This window comes from Amphiprion ocellaris, chromosome 1 (assembly GCF_022539595.1).
Source record: "Amphiprion ocellaris isolate individual 3 ecotype Okinawa chromosome 1, ASM2253959v1, whole genome shotgun sequence".
In the NCBI taxonomy this organism is placed as follows: Eukaryota; Metazoa; Chordata; class Actinopteri; family Pomacentridae; genus Amphiprion; species Amphiprion ocellaris.
In genome coordinates this window covers 30,136,439-30,154,200 of record NC_072766.1, presented here as the reverse complement: position 1 = coordinate 30,154,200, position 17,762 = coordinate 30,136,439, and the positions used below count along the sequence as shown (strand labels likewise).

The following is a 17,762-nucleotide window of genomic DNA, read 5'->3' as shown; positions in this document are numbered from 1 at the left end:
TCTGAGAATAGTCTGGGAGAAACAAAGTATCCCAAGAGCCTGGTGTAGGGCAGGAGGTGTTTTCATACCTAAGGAAAAGGAGTCATCAGACCTTAGCCAGTTTCGAATGATTTCTCTCCTAAATGTTGAGGGAAAGATTTTCTTCAGTATTGTAGCACAGAAGTTGGCTAGTTACTTAGTGAGGAATGGTCTGATAAGTTCTACAGTGCAGAAGGCAGGGATACCGGAATTTTCTGGGTGCTTGGAGCACACTAGCATGATTTGGCATCAGATTCAGACAGCTAAGAGGGAGAAGAGAGACTTGAATGTTGTGTTTTTAGATCTGGCTAATGCATTTGGATCAGTGCTGCATAGCCTTATTTGGAGTTCCTTTCACTACTTTAAGGTGCCAGAGATGGTTGGTAACCTGGTGAAAGCATACTTCCAGGACATCAGATTATGTGCAAGTACAGGAGATTTTACAACAGGCTTGCAAAGATTTGAGGTTGGTATTATGGCAGGATGTACAGTATCGCCATTAGCTTTCACAATGGCTATGGAGTTAATTATTAGGGCTTCCAAGTGGGTCGTAGGTAGGGTTGCCACCCATCCCTTAAAATACGGAATCATCCTTTATTTGACAATTAATTGTTGCGTCCCGTATTGAATCAGTACAGGACGCAAATTGTTCCGTATTTTCATAAATGTCCCATACACGTCTGTCACACACTCATCAAAACTGTATAAGGAACAAAATAAAACACAGAAAATCTTTAGGGCAGCCAATTTCAACTTTGTGGGACCTATGTAGCGAGGACCCGATGCCAGGTCCAGCGGATAGACCTCAGACTTCTCTGCGTGTCCGGTTCTACCTGGTCCTGTCGCGGATTGCTTGGTTACAGACGCTGCTGTGCCTGCACATTTAAAAATGTCTACACCCGAAACTCCACCACATCTAAAGAAGCAAAAACATCTGCAAATGTACAGATGTGAGTGGGAAGAGTCGAACCCCTGGCAATAGGTAAAAGTCAAACTGTGTTTTCTGTTGCTCATGGACTGGCTGAAGTAAGGCAGCAACAGGAGACCAACATGGAGGAAACATGAGAATAGAGAGGACCCAACCATCAATGTCACAGTTTTTCATATCCCAATCTTCTCTTGAAGTCGATATGGTAAGGGACATCAGTATATGGTGGAAGACGCTTATACTCATGCTGATGTGGTCATAGACTCTACAGTATTTTAGTGACTCAATAAATGTCTAAGTTGCTTATTATTTTTTAATGCTTTGATAGTTTTCAATAAACATTTATTTAATAGCCTATATATAATCAAAACTCATTCAGAACTCTGATTTGTTAACAGTACTAAATAAATAAATCAATAAATACATGCACACACACACATAAATAAGTCAATACATTAACTGCGTTAAGATAAGATTTAGATGAGAAAAAAGCAGAGAATTTCTTTGTCCAGTATTCTGCATTCAGTTGTTTATGTTTCTGCAGAATACAGTATTGCACACTGGTTGGTCATTTTATTTCATTAGTATGGTTTCACTGTTTAAAATGATGCCATCTTTTCAGACAGAACCTGTGATAATAAAACAACACAAAATTCTTAATTTGGTATTAATACAGCACTTCAAGCTTTAAGTATGGCTAAGAGCTTTTTTCAAAATTAAATATACCACTCCTTGGGTGGTAGTGGCCCCGAGTTCAGTAAAGGCATTCCTGCAGCTTGGAAGACAGCTACTTTTGATAAAACTGGGTTTGTAGCATATTGTCTGCCTTACAACGATGGGAAAGAGGCATTGTTTATGCTTTGACAAAGTATATCTAATGAGTTATTGATGCCGGAAGTCTGAATCTGTGAATATCTTTCCAACTTTACTGAACTGTGGCCCCGAGGAGCCGTGGTGGGCGTCCTTTATTTTCATTTCTGAAAGGTGGCAACCCTAGTCGTAGGTGAAGAGAGACAGCAGAATGGAATTGCGTCTTCCACCAGTTAGAGCTTATATGGATGATATGACTGATAACTACAACAGTGCCATGTACAAAGAAGTTGTTAGATAGGATAAATAGGAATCTCAAATGGGCTAGTATGACGATAAAGCCCAGTAAATCAAGGAGTATTTCATTATACAGAGGGAAAGTAAGTGTTAAGAAGTTTCCCATAGATGGTGAGGAAATTCCTACCATTAGGGAGAAGTCAGTCAAGAGCTTAGGAAGATGGTATAATGTGGACCTCAATGATAAGGAGCAAGTTGTGCAATTTAAAAAGGATGTTGCAGAACGGCTGGATAGAATAGATAAATCAGGGCTCCCAGGAAAACTGAGGTTGTGGTGCTTGCAGTTTGGCTTATATCCTAGATTAATGTGGCCAATATCCATGTATGAACTACCATTATCTATTGCAGAGAGAATGGAAAGGCTAGTTAGTTCTTATATTAGGAAATGGTTGGGTGTTCCCAGGTGCTTAAGCAGTGTAGCTTTGTATGGGAAAGGGATACTTCAGCTGCCAGTATCCAGTCTAACAGAGGAGTTTAAATGCACCAAGGTTATGACAGAGCTCTTATTGTCTGGGAGTAAGGACAGTCTAGTTAGCAATGTGGTTCCGAATCCTACCAGGGAGAGGAAATCGAACCCAAGAGCAGCAGTGCAGGAGGCAGAGGCAGCTCTTAGGCATGCAGAAATAGTAGCTAATGTTCAATTTGGCCAGGGAGGCTTGGGGCTTGGACCAGGCAAACCAGCGTGGAACAAAGCAGGTCCAAAGGAGAAAAGAAAGCTCGTAGTGGAACAGATGTGTAGACAAGAGCAACTGCTAAGGGGGCAAAGGCAGTTGGTCAGGCCAAACAGGGGCAGTAATTGAAGTGGGAAGGTGTTGAGAAGAGGAAGCTTAGCTGGAGCGACCTGTAGAGTATGGAAGAAAGCCATATTAAATTTCTAATGGGGGCAACATACAATGTGTTGTCAACCTCCCAGAGCCTAAGACTCTGGGTAGATGGCGACCAATCGTGCCCGCTGTGCTCAGGTACTGCAAGCATGCAGCATATTTTGTCTGGTTGTACAATTAACTTATCACAAGGCCGGTATACATGGCGGCATAATCAGGTGCTGAGAAGTTCAGCTGCAGGAATTGAAGAGAGGAGAAAGCAGGTGAATTCTGGAGGTTTGAATAAGGAGAGGTTAGTGGTGAAATTTGTTCGAGAGGGGGAGAAGGATAAGGGCCTTAAGTCAGAAAATAGGCAAGAGTGTGGCCGCCTGGTAGGAGCTTGTGATTGGGAAATGCAGGTAGATTTAGGAGGAAAGCTTTTTGTTCCCCGGGAAATACTGTGTACTAATTTGAGGCCAGACATTGTTTTGTGGTCTGTGAAGGAAAAGACAGTGTATTTCACTGAGTTAACAGTCCTGTGGGAAAATTCACTGGAGGCAGCTTATGAGAGGAAGAAGGGTAGATATGCAAACTTAAAGACAGATGCTGAGCAGAGGGGATGGAGAACCACAGTTCGCCCAGTTGAGGTGGGGTACAGGGGCTTTGTTGCAGGGTCAGCTATTTCACTTTTGAGGGAGCTGGGAGTGCAGGGGCAGAGTCTGAGGAAGACGGTGAGGGACATGGCAGATGTGGCTGCTAGATCTAGTCAGTGGATATGGATTAGGAAAAATAATAATAGTTGGGGGGTAAAACAGGGGCGGTAAGGGAGTAGAGGGAGGCAAAGGACAAGCCCTTTCCTTCACTCTGCTTTCCCCGCCCTCTTTTCCCTTGCCCAATGGGCAGAGATCCAGGAAGAGGAAGTGTAGATAAGGTGGGGGAGTGGCCTGTTAGAGTCTCTTTGCGACCACACCGCCATCTCAGGTAAGTCAGTAGTGTAAGGTAGTGGCTGTGTCTTTTTCTTTTGTTTGTTGGTTTTCTTGTTAGGTAGCAGTAGTAATGGGATGATGATGCCTCAAGGAGTGTATAGGTACACTACCCAAACTGTGTCGGCACTGTATTGACACTGTGTTGGTCACTCAATAGTGACCTCTGCAGTAGTTCTAAAATCACTGCAGGTAAACAAAATGAAAATAAGATGGAAAAGCTTACATGCTGCAAACCCAACATCAGCCTATGAAATATTTAATCTTTATTTAATTGCTAGTCTTTTACTGAAAATATGATCTCATCATTGTATAATTTCATTTGCTCAATTTGTTTGCTGAGTTAAGTTGTTTATGAGAAGAGTTTTAAATTTTCTTCAAACCTTGTTTGTGTAAATGCTAAAATGAGTTGGTATGTAAAATATAGCAAATTTGTCTATAATAGAATTCAGAGTTCCAATTTTTAATTTATGTATGGAATTTTTTAAACTTAAGTGTTCAATCATACGAAATAACAGACTAAAAATGGATTCATTCATACACTTTTATTGAGGAACAAAAGTTTTTGTAGTGTCTTTGCTCCAAGGCGATTTCTCTTCTTGGACATCAGTTCCCCTGTCTTAGAAAAAATTCTCTCACAGGGTACAGATGAGAATGGTGTGCATAAAAATTTAAGTTCGAATTGATACAGGTGTGGATATGTTTTCTGGTTATTTTTCCAATATTGTAACGGATCTTGTGTTCTGGGTGTGTTGGTTTCAGCCAGGTAGCGTTGGACTTCAACTATGGAATCAGCCGTAGTATTCGAGGTCGTGTTGTTCTCCTCAACCTCCATATCCAGAGGTTTCCAGAGATTGTGCCCTAACAAATATTTTAGAAATAATTCTTTGTTAGTCGTTAGTTTCTTATCACGACAGACTGCAACAGAAATATACAAATAAACACAAAAAACATGTGTTTTCATACCTGAACTGGGTTCTGATCCATGTGAAGAGCTAGGCTCTTCTCCTGCTGGGTCAGGCTCATGGCTCCTCAGTTCAGCAGCACGCTCCGACTTCAGTCTCTTGACAGCTTCAGTTGCTTTTAGTGGACTAAAGAAGCCAACTGTTTTAAACCTGGGGTCCAACAGTGTTGCCAGTGTCATCACACTGAGCGATTTCAGGTTGCAGATAGACTCAGTTAGCCGCTTTCTCAGATTTTCAGCTGTTTTTGTTACTGTTGAGGCTTGACGAAGTTCAATGTGGATCATTCTCATCAATGGAATAACCTTTGACCCTGAGACTCTTTTTTTCTCAGAGAGTTCTATTGTGGCTTGGTTAAAAGGAGCGAGCACCAGCATTTCTTCAATGATTTCAAGCTCTTCAGGAGTCAGTGGAGTGATATAAGTTTTTAATGAGGCCAATGACACACAGACTGCCTCCTTCTGCTCAGTCATTCTTTCCAGCATGTGGTAGGTGCTGTTCCATCGTGTCGGCAACTCATTTATTAATTTATGGAATGGTGTTCCCAGCTGTTGCTGCATTTGAGTGAGCTTTTCTTTGGCTACCAAGCCTTCCTGCTTGGTAGAACATATGAGGGTGCAATAAGCTTCAGGAGCTCCCTGAATCCCTCATTTTCAACAATGGTGAGTGGCTGACAGTTTTTGATGACCATGTTGACCACAGCCTCATCCACTGCTTGCTTGTTAGGAACTGCATACACACACACACACACACACACACACACACACACACACACACACACAGACAGACATATATATATATATATATATATATATATATATATATATATATATATATATACATACACACACGCATACATACATACATATATATGTATGTATATATATATATATATATATATATATATATATATATATATATATATATATATATATATAAAATCTACTTCTGATTTGCAGCAACAAGAAGTACAAGACAAGATGTATTTTATGACTCATTTCTGGATTGACTTTTTTTAAGGTCATATAATTTCCCAGAGGTTGAATGCTTTGCTGCATGTTTTTGTACTTGAAAATTCCTCTCTGTTGTAAAGTTAAACAAATACTAAAGGACAAAGTATTGTAAATCAGTAAAATGTTCTGCCTGTGATTCATATCTTTCTTGTTGTAGGCGTTAAGGTACCAAAAAAGAAGTTATTTTATTCATTATATATTTTTAAAATGAATTGGCCAATTCATTTTTTTTTTTGGCCAAATATCGGCATCGGCCTCAAAAAAATAAATATCGGTCGGGCCCTAATTCTTATATGGTATGTAAAACTGACCACGGGGATAAAATGACAAGCTATGTATACGAACCAATAAAAAAGGAATTTGTAACTGTGTGTTCATTGTTTAAGTTGCAACATTTGGCCATTTCTATTGAGAATCTGGACAAACTCTGTTATTGTCCATATTATATACAATATAAAAAATTAAAGTTTTGAAATTATAGCAGGGCTGCACAACGTCTTGGTGGTTAGCACTTTCGCCTTGCAGTGAGAAGATCCCTGGTTTGCCTCCTGGTCTTCCCGGAATCTTTCTGCATGGAGTTTGCATGTTCTGTCTGTGCATGCATGAGTTTTCTCTGGGTATCCCTGCTTCCTCCCACAGTCCAAAAACATGCTGAGGTTAATTGGTAACTCTAAATTGTCCATAGGTGTGAATGTGAGTGTGATTGTTTGTCTGTATATGTAGCGATGTGATAGACTGTCCAGGGTGTCCCCTGCCTTCGCCCTAAGGCAGCTGGGATAGACTGGAGCCCCTATGTGACCCTAATGAGGATTAAGCGGTGTATAAATAATGGATGGAAATTATAGCAATTGTACATGATGCCTGCAATTAAGCCTCACCCCTGGTTTATTACAATTGGAGTTACTTTGGTGAGAACAACGCTATAATTAATTAAATAATTAATTAATTAATGGACGACCTTATGGAAACAAAACCAAAGTTGTTACTAGAATTACTGTTTTGCAGATGCATGCCTCTACTAAGCAATCGAGTTGCAGTTTTCATCCATGTCTTTCCAGACTTGACTATTGACCTATGGAATACATATCGCTAAAATGCTTGCCATTCTGACTGCCTCGTGAATTTAGGTTAGGGTTAGGGTCACCTAAACTGATGGACATTTTGCCACACTTTTACCAGCACATCTCCATAGCAACCTGGGGAAACAACGTGTGCACCAACAGATGGGAGGTGCATAGGGTGGTTCACTGCCTCCACCTGAGCTTCTCTGTTCGCATTTCCATCCTGCTAGTTCCTGTGCTCAAAGACATGAAGCCCACACAGAAGACCATCACTCTGTGTAGCCCAGTGAGTGAAACCCAACTGTTTCTATGCTCCAGGACTGTTCTGAGTGCACCAACTGGCAGGTATTCAGAGAAGCAACAACTGGTGATGGCACAGTGGACTTGGAGGAATATGTGCCATCTGTGTGTGGATAAATCAGCAAATGTACTGATGATATCACAGTCACCAGGAAATAACTGTCTGTCTCAAGCTGAATAGAGTGGTGCATACTCTTCTGAAGGTCCAAGACTGAGCCTTCAGGTCTGGAGATGTAGTGGCACTCAGTGCAGCCAGGAGGCAACTGTAAGCTGGCATCAAAAGGGCAAAGGCTGCATAGTTTTTCCACCAACAACCCCCGGAGCATGTGGAAGGGCACAAAGAGCATCACGGACTACAGAAGGAGGATTGCTAAATGCCCTCAATACCCATCTCTTCCTGGTGCCTTGAGTACTTTGTATGCCTGCTTTAATTCATCGAACTCTTCCCACAGCATCAGGCTCACACTCCTACCAGGTGAGCTGCTCTTCAGTGTGTCTGCTGCAGATGTAAGGGGACACTGTGGAGGATCAACCCCTGCAAAGCAACAGTTCTGGACAACATCCGAGGACAAATTCTGAGAGCCTGTGCTTAGGACCTCACGGGGTGTTAAATAGACATCTTTAACATCTCACTCACCCAAGCTGTGGTGCCTGTTTGTCTCAAGACATTCACCACCATTACGGTGCCCAAAACCTCTGAGGCGCTGTGTGGACCCCCATCAGCTTATAAGAAAGAACCAATCTGTGTCTGATGCAGTGTCAGCTGTCGTCCACTCTGCTGTCACATACTTGGAAGAGCAGGGATTCCTGTGACATGTCTTTTCTGGACTTTAGTTTTGCGTTTAATACTATCACAGACTTAAAGAGGAGAGGTCACACAATTAAGTGGGATTTCTCTGAATAACTTAACAGTTTAAAAACCTGAATCAAAGGATCAATGAAACAAGAGGACAGCTGTTAGTAGTGGAGATCAATTCTGATGGGCATGGAGCAGGCACAAGGAAGTCTAAAAAAGGACCATTGTGCCCACCTTGTTTCTCTCAAACAGTTCACTCTGAATGGCCTTAAGGTCGGTGTCGAGTGCAGAGGCTGCCTGCCGGCGTTTCTTAGCCAATTGTTCCTCCAGGTCTTCAGCCTGAGTCCTCAGTTTCTTGTTGTCCCTCTCCAGGGCCAGTTTCTCTGTCTCCAAACGCTCTCTACGTCCCCACTCAGCAGCATTTTCCACCTGCAGCCTCTCCATCTGATAGAAAGACACAGAGCAACCAATGTATTTCAGATGCATTTGTCAACACTGGATGTAAAAAAAAAAAAAAAAAAAAAGGTTAGAAAATGGGTTGTGTTGGCTCAAAGACCTGCTCCAGTGGAGCTGCTCAGTAAAAGTGCAACTACAGTACAGTTACATACCTGCATTAACTGTAGTATAATACAGGTCAACTCCAGGTCAAAATGTTTTAACTGCACTGGGAAGTAATGTCAGAATGAATGATGTTTGAAGGCCAAACATTGCTTCAGTAAATTCTAGCATCAATGTCGTATGATGAATTCCGACCACAACCAAAGGTACAGGTCTGATTAGGTCTGGCTTTTTTAGGAGTTCCACCCACTACTTGATTTTTGACAACAAGAAGCACTACTAACAGATGACAATTTTAGCCAATAGTCAACGATTGACCCCAGTTTTTGATTAAAACATCGAGGCCTGTAACATATTTACAGGTGTAGTTCTACCATCATTATCTGGTGTTGTCACAACAGGAGCCACTTTATTGATTGAGCTCCACAGATTTGCTACAGTAAACAAAAGAGAATCTGTAAAGCCATACCCTCTATGTATATAGGGAGTGGTGGACCTTCACTGTGAAACATCCAGACGAAATAGAAGCAATACTAGCTCTCTCATTATTGTATGTAAAGATGGATGATCCTCCATTTCATGACCCACAGGTTCGGCCATTATCATTTTGGCAGTCCTTGACTCTGCCTAGTCTGTAGACCTTCATATTTCACATGGATTTCTGTTCCCATTCTCTTATCTGCATGTTACTGTTTTCAAAATGCCCTTCACTATTACAAGTAACAACAACCTCTGTGCAACAAGCCTCATGCTGAAAAGCTCAGGTTGTGCTGAAGATTTGGATCATGCAAGATTTATTTCCTATGAATTAACCATTTTAATGAAAGCGCTTGCCTCCCTGCAAGCACTGCATGCTAATGTTCCACTAAAACAGTTTCCCCATTACTATTTTGCAGGGACACTGTTTCTACATTCTGGGCTTGGGTTGTGATTAGTGTAAAGAAATACAAACAAGCCAAAGCGTCAGAATGATGATGAAGTGCAGTCAGACTATTCTCCAGAACTGACACAGTGCTGTGGAGATCTGGCTATGTGATAACAGAAACAACCTAACTCCAAGCTAATCTAAAGATGAGGTGAAGTGTGAGTGGTGCTGACACCATGAGCTGTCTTAGGTCCTGTCACTCAAAGTAGCAAAACCTAAAGTATTAATAACATTTCTTCGTTCTTCAGCTCCAGATGTTGCTGTTTGGTTCCTCTGTAAAGTTTATCTTAAAGATTTTTAAAAAATTTTTCTGCACTTCATGTCAGTAAGACATTCAGTGATTAATTATAAAGTCAGCTGAAGGTGGCCATAGCGAACACGCTTAAATCTAAACAAGCAGAGTTAAATGATTTATTAAGAATTAGAGTTGAGTATGTGATGTGGGTAACAAGGTCAAAATATTATTCAGAGGGCAGCAAGCCAAGTCATCTCCTAACTTTAACCTTAAAACAACAGGAGGCTAAGAGAGCCATCCCAGCTATTAGATCTATCCAACGAGAAATGTTAACCTCCACTGAAGACATAAACAAAGCATTCCAGGAATACTTTAAAAAGCTGTACACTAGTGATGGGACTGCTTTGGAGAATGACTTGGATGAATTTTTTGCAGGCCTGAATCTCCCAACATTAACACCAGAGGAAACTGAAAATCTAGATCGACCCATAACGCTGGAGGAACTTTTAAAAGCAGTTAAAAGCTCCAAAAAGGGCCGTACACCAGGAATCGATGGGATCCCGGTTGAATTATATCTAAAATTATGGGACCTCCTTGGGCCAATTTTGCTTGAAGCGATAAACTATGCAACTAATACTGGTTCATTTCATCGAGACCTCAACACCGCCCTAATAACTGTTATACCAAAACCTGGAAAAGACCACTTTGAATGTGCGAATTATCGCCCAATTTCATTGATTAATGCTGACCTAAAAATTTTCTCTAAAGTTTTAGCTTACAGGATGGAACATGTAATAGGAAACATAATTAACCCTGATCAAACAGGTTTTTTGACAGGCCGATTCTCTTCGGATAATATTCGACGCCTGCTCCATATACTCAGCTCATCACACAAGTTACCTCCAGCCTGTGGGTTGTTATTTTTAGATGCTGAAAAGGCGTTTGATCGCCTAGAATGGACATACTTGTGGAGAGTGCTCAAAGAATTTAAATTTGGGGAAAAATTTATTAGTATGATCCAAACTTTATATTCAAACCCATCAGCGAGGGTATGCGTTGGAGGCTGTTTTTCTGAACTATTTCAAATTGAAAGAGGGAGTAGACAGGGCGATCCACTATCACCTTTGGTATTCAATCTGTCTATCGAACCACTGGCACAATTAATTAGAAACTGCCCACAAATATCTCCTATTACTCTTGGTACATCCTCACACTCTGTGTCACTTTACGCAGATGACACATTGATTTATATGGCTAATGTGCGACAATCTCTGCCTATGGTCCTGGAGAAACTTAAACATTTTGGCTATCTCTCGGGATATAAAGTCAATTTTTCCAAATCAGCCTTAATGTTAGTGAATATCGACAAACAAGCTGTATCCCTTCCCTCGGAAGTAACTGTTACAGAAACTATTTACTTGGGTATTCACATCTGTCCCAATGTAACACTGACCACAAAAAATAACTACTTTTCTGTTCTAAAAAAAATTGAAGAGGATATTAGTAGGTGGACACACCTGCCGGCTTCGGTCCCAGCCCGAATAGCTACTGTCAAAATGAATATATTGCCTAGAATTAATTTTGTAAGCTCTATGATTCCACTACCGCCCCCAACAGGTTATTGGCAGAAACTTGACTCTTTACTTAGGAAATACATTTGGAATGGGAGGGGTCCGGCAATTAAATGGTCAGTGCTGCAAATGAAAGGGACCGATGGAGGATGTGCATGTCCCAACTTTAAACTTTATCATTGGGCTTTTGTGCTGAGAGGTTTATCTTACTGGTTAAATGATCACAAAAACACAGCATGGAAGTCCATTGAAAGTAACATTATTGAACCTTTAAGGCTGAAGGATTTTCTTTTTCTAGGATTGTCAACAAAAAAATGTAATTTGCAATATGGTCCAATTCTGTCATATATGTTGGTAGCGTTCCGAGCAGTAGAAAGGTATCTTAAGTGTAAACCAAAGTGGTACAAATCATCACCATTGTGGAACAACAGTAATTTTCTCTCAGGGGGAAAACCATTTATTAACAAAGAATGGAATAACAAAGGCATTAAGGTAATACAGGACCTTAACGGAGAACAATCAGTTCTTGGCTTTCAGGATCTGTTATCAAAATATAACATCGATAAACACTCTTTATTCTTCTACCTCAGAATAAGATCTGCATGTAAAGCCTATGGGGTTCCCTGGGGATCAGAGCTGAAGGATCACCCCATTTCTAAGTTGTTACTAGATGCCCCCAAAAGGATAGTGTCTTTTTTTTATGATCAACTGCTGAAACAAAATGTGGTGCCCTCGGTGGGGGTGAAAACATGGGAACAAGACATTTCAACAGACACATTTAAACCAGACTCGCAATTAATTTGGCACAATATCGAAAGAGCTTCCAAAAATTCTAATCATCGCTATATACATCTTAAGTATTGCCATAGAGCATATTTAACTCCATTAGTGAGACACAGAATGGGGGCAGCACCTGATCCTTACTGCCCTTACTGTTTCCCGGGAACTATAGGCTCCTTTATTCATGTTGTATGGGAATGCCCAGCAATTCAGGAGCTCTGGATGAAGGTGGTGAACTGCCTTAGTACATTAACAGGAGTCCCTCTACCAATGGATCCCGCGGTACACATTTTGGATGATGACTCTCCAATATTGCTTCATGCACAGATGCGTAAAATCTGGCTGGCAGGTCTCACGGGGGCCAAAAAGATCATTGCTCAAAGATGGAAAACAAATGATGTATCATTCACTCACTGGCGTCACTGTTTTCTGGACATTGCTTATATGGAATTATCTGCTGCAAGGATTAACAATGCAGCATCTAATACAACTGAACTGTGGTCACAACTGATAGAAGATCTTGGAAAAATACTCTCAGAATGAAGTGTTACGTAACTGCCATTTATATGTTCTGCGATAATGTAGTTGCATGACATGCATATGTACTGTAGCTTGTTGATGGCAAGGGGACAAAGGGAGGCAGGATGGGGGGGTGGGACTGAGGGAGGGAGGATGGGGAGGTGGGTTAGAACATGCGATGTTAAGAAAGTTACTGAAGATCACCAGTTACGGTTACATTGTACTGTTCAATGTAGATGCCTTGGGTATACTGTGATTTTCTCAATAAAAAATTGATGATAAAAAAAAAAAAAAAAGTCAACTGTAGGGAGATAGGAAATTGTTAGAGATGGAGAATGACATGCAACAAAAATTCCTCTCGATCCTGAACTAGCTTATCTATCAGAGTGACTTATAGATCAGCACATTTGACAAAAGATGAGAAAATAGAGCAGATTAGGCAACAATGAAGACTGACAAATTGCTCAAAGGGGAATTGTCAGGTTTTACATAAAGTGCCCTGAGGTGACTTATGTTGTGATCCTGCACTATGTAAATGAAACTGAATTGAATTGAATACTATTGGAGTTTTTACCGATACAGGAAAAAAAAAAACTTAAGTTGAAGCAGGTTTTGGGCTTGTAAGCAAAACAAAGAAAAAGATGGACGCATCCAGAGGTGATGTGAATAAATATAAAGTTTTAGTCTATGCAAAGCTGAAGCTTGTAATTTAAGGTAGTAGAAATAAACTATTTTTCTCTCATGTTCTGTGAGCACAAAGCCTTCGGCATGGATACAGATGTGGATACAGTTGCTGATGGCGCTAAAAAAAAAACTACTTTTTTAACTTACAGAATAATGAGTTATGAGTTTGTTGACTCACCCTGCAAAAGTTGTTTGTTTATGTTTTATAGTCAAGGCTCTTGTATCAAATATATTTATTGTGAAACATAAAGAAAGTGTTAGTATCAGTGGAGTCGCTTTTTTTTTTTTTTTTTACAGAAAGTAATTAGGATTTTTACCAGAAAGTAATTAGGATTTCTTTCTGTTACTGTAAGGCCTCTACAAACTGGCAAAAACATTGAATTGAAACACAGAGGAAATTTGAGGATATGCAAAGGAACTGATATGAAGCAGCCTGCTGAACTTCACGTTAGATTCAGATTAGAACTTTGGAAAGTATTCTTCATATAATGTAGACTGTAGACTATCATCTGTAACATATTTCATGGTTTGTACCTGTAGTCAGTATTATCAAGGTGAATGTGTCAGACCATTACTCTGACGGAGTCAGCAACACATTGTCTTGAATAATTCTCAAAAAAACAATGTTTATGCAGAAACAGAGCTGTGGTTTCATTCATAAGAAACTGACATTTTGTCTATACCTGTACAGCCTCCTTCCACCACTCCACACTGCTGTTCCTTCTTCCTCACTGATGCTGTTAACTAAAAGTTCCTCCAGCACCTCTTTCTCTGCTCTCCTGTCTCCTCACCTCAGCTCGAAGTTCAGCTAATTTCTTGTCCATACTAGTTCGAGCTCCCAGTTCATCTTCCAAATCTTCAGATATGCGGCCAAGTTCATCCTGGTGCATCTCCTTCAGCAGGTTCAGCTAAATGTGTGAGAAGAGGGGCCGGGGGGGAGACAAACCATGAAAGGGCTGGGCTTTTTTAGAACACTACAGGACAGATGAATAAGGAAGTAATGCACCATTTAAAAATCTCTGTTCTTTCAACATTACTGGTCAGAACTGATACTACGTAGAAAGTTCTAAAGTCATGTTTTGCGGAGGATACAGGACACATTCAGCAGTTACGCAGAAATAAGTTATACTTTGATAGGGAAATGAAATAAACACAAAATTTGATCACTTAATGTCTCAACAACAACTACATTTAAAAGAGCTTGACATTTGGTGTTATCTATTACTTTGCAGAAAAAAAATCTATTTTGGGACCAAACCCTCACGTGATCTCGAGGTATCTGAAACAACAAGTATGTAGAAAAGAGTGAGCCAGTCTCCTTTCCCTTACCTCTTAATGTCTACTCATTCTTATCTGATCACTACATGTCTGCCTGTGTCTCATCTGCCTACTGCCAATCTTCAGCACTTCACTGTATCCTGCTTTCATATGCTTCCTTTCTATCCTGCTTATCTTTAAAACACCCATCATCAACATCTACAAATTTGTCATATCTTCTGACCCACACACTTCTCCTTTGTTTACCTTGACTGGCTTTATCAGACTGATTTTGTTACCCAGTGAATCTTTCCATTAAACACGTGTTTACTGCAGGCATCTGTTCCCAGCCACTCTCCTCTCTGCAGGCTTAGACTGCCCCCAAGTGGTGCAACACTGTCAAAACATTAGTTATGTTTCAGTGCAGCTTAGAGGGCTTATGCCTGAGCTCTACTCTTTGAAGGTACTGCTTTATTGGTCTAATGCCCAGAAAACCTAGCAGTGCATTGGGATATTAAGAAAATATATGATGATCTTGTCTTCTCTCTGTCTATGAAAGGCAGATATTAAAGACTACAACAAAAGAAAACAGAGAAAGAAAAAGTGACACATTTATGATGTCTAGTATGTATGGCATGTCAAAGATATGTATAATAAAGTATCACCAGACACAGATGCATGATACTACCCTGCAGTCACTATAATATCTTTTTGCAGGCTAGTATACTCTGTTGTATTCCATTATCTCACAGATTAGACATGTCTGAACACTAACTTATACAAACATCTTTAATTTCAACATTATTTGTAGACATCTCAAGACTACTTAAGTTATACTTTGTGCAATTCATTAATTAATAATCTGTTAATGCTACTGCTCAGGTTATGTACAGTGGTTTTTCAAAGCTTTTCTCTCAGCATTATTAGGGTGGTAAGACTCAACAAAAACAATAAAGTTGTGTTCTGACAGCAAAGCAATGAGCTGAAACTCTATCTTACCACTGTTTTCACATTGTTATTTCATACGTTACTGTAAAATATCAGTTGCAGACACACACACGCACACGCACACGCACACACACACACACACACACACACACACACACACACACACACACACACACACACACACACACACACAGAACTGCATATATAGATCACCTGTCATAAAAACAAAATACAAATATTTTGGAAATCTGTCAAAAACTTGTTTCAAACTAAAAAATGTATTGTTATTTATTAGGCAAATAACCAACTGGAACAACAAAATAGTCCTTATTACAGCTTGCAGCCTTGTGCCATTGTTTTTATGTACTTTTTAGTCTTTTCTCTTATTGAGTTACAAATAGTTTCTAGCCGTTCCCAGAGACTTGCTTTGGATGACACTTTTGTGTGATCTATTTTTTAATTCAATAAATCCCAGATCTGTCCAATAGGATTCAAGTATGGACTTTAACTTGGTCGTCAGTTCCAGTACTCCAGATTCCTTTTACTTGGTCCAGTAGTCTCTATACGGCTTTGAAGTATGCTTGCAGTCATTGTCTTCTTGGTATATGAGCCCATGACTAATCAGGTTAAATCCAGGAGGGATTCCATGATGCACCAAGATGTTGTGGTAGACCTTCTCCTTCATGATAGCATCCATTTTAGCTAATTTGCCTATGCCGTTTCCACAAATGGAGCCCCATACCATAGTGAACTCTCCACCGTGTTTCACTGTGGGTGTAATGCATCTGGTATCAAAACGTTCTTCAGCTTTTCTGCAGACATAAACACACTCTTTTGTCCAGAGTACCATCTTTCAGTCATCTACTGTCCAGTCTTTGTGCTCCCTGGCATATTTTTTACAAATTTTAGGTGCTTTTGGATGTTTGCAGGCCTCAATAATGGCTTCTTAGCAGCTATTCTTTCCTTTACGCCTTGTTCTTTCAGTTGTCTGCTTATGGTCATTCTGGAGACTTTCTCAGATTTTGATCTAGAAGCATTAATCTCTGCCGATCGCCACAAACTTTTATTACAGCAACAAGAACATTCTATTGGCATTAAAGGGATGGCACTGGACTGGTTTAAATCCTACTTATCAGACAGGTTCCAATTTGTGCACATCAACAATGACTTTCTGAGTATTGTAAGGATAATCATGGAGTTCCTCAGGGTTCTGTCTTAGGACCAATACTTTTCACATTATACATGCTTCCTTTTGGCAATATTATTAGGAAGCACTGTATTAATTTCCATTGTTATGCTGATGACACTCAGTTATATTTATCTATGAAGTCTGAGGAAACTAATCAGCTAGCCAGACTGCAAGATTGTCTTAAAGACATAAAGACCTGAATGACTTGTAATTTCCTACTGCTGAATTCAGACATGACTGACTCATTGTATTTGGCCTGAAACACCTTAGAAACTCGCTTTCAAAGCATATATTTACTCTGGACGACATTACATTGGCCTCCAGTACTACTGTGAGGAATCTCGGAGTTATCTTCAACCTGGACATGTCTTTTAACTCGTACATAAAACAAGTCCGTAGGACTTCCTTTTATCACCTGAGAAATATTGTAAAAATCAGGGACATCCTGTCTCAGAGGGATACAGAAAAACTAGTCCATGCATTTGTTACTTCCAGGCTTGACTACTGCAATTGCCTACTATCAGGTTGTCCCAATAACTCTGAAAAACCAACAGCTGATCCAAACCGCTGCAGCGGGAGTACTGACAGGGGTTAGCAAGAGAGATCATATTTCTCATATACTGGTTTCTCTTCATTGGCTTCCTGTGAAATTCAGAATAGAATTTAAAATCCTTCTCCTGACATACAAAGCTGTTAACGACCACTCTCCATCATATCTTAAAGACCTTACAGGACCATATCATCCTAGCAGAGCTCTTCGCTCTCAGACTGCAGGCTTACTTGTTGTTCCCAGAATTTCTAAAAGTAGAATGGGAGGCAGAGCCTTCACTTATCAGGCGCCTCTCCTTTGGAACCAGATCCCAGTTTGGGTTTGGGAGGCGGACACCTCTCTAGTTTTAAGACCAGGCTTAAAACCTTTCTTTTTGACAAAGCTTATAGTTAGGGCTGACTCTGGTGACCCCGAGGGGGTCAGTTGGAGTCCGCATATGCGGGGCACAACTGACTTCTTCTTCGACGTCTCTTAGTTATGCCCCTAGTTATGCTGCTATAGGCCTAATCTGCTGTAAGATCTCTGTCGATACACTGAACCCTGAACCAGGTGACAACCATTGGTAATCAGCATTA

At 40.4% G+C, this 17,762-nt stretch overlaps 2 protein-coding genes across 4 annotated transcripts in view; both read right to left on the bottom strand.

Annotated features, from left to right (window-relative positions):
• The window catches only part of ccdc102a (coiled-coil domain containing 102A), a 113,876-nt gene that overhangs the window by 19,923 nt on the left and 76,191 nt on the right, over positions 1–17,762 (bottom strand). For 2 of the 3 annotated variants that reach the window (XM_035951223.2, XM_023276769.3), the window contains exons 6-7: positions 14,035–14,151; positions 8,206–8,415 (exon numbers count right to left, since the gene is read on the bottom strand). In XM_035951223.2, the coding sequence (XP_035807116.1) occupies positions 8,206–8,415; positions 14,035–14,151 (327 nt within the window). The remainder of the gene's footprint in view (positions 1–8,205; positions 8,416–14,034; positions 14,152–17,762) is intronic. The other variant, XM_023276770.3, reaches the window with a different exon arrangement.
• Positions 2,997–5,525, bottom strand: LOC129348975 (zinc finger BED domain-containing protein 4-like). Its single transcript, XM_055010859.1, has 2 exons — positions 4,806–5,525; positions 2,997–4,700 (listed from the first exon to the last, which is right to left on the bottom strand). Exons 1-2 carry the CDS (start codon positions 5,359–5,361, stop codon positions 4,375–4,377), a joined length of 882 nt encoding a protein of 293 aa, XP_054866834.1. The 5' UTR covers positions 5,362–5,525; the 3' UTR covers positions 2,997–4,374.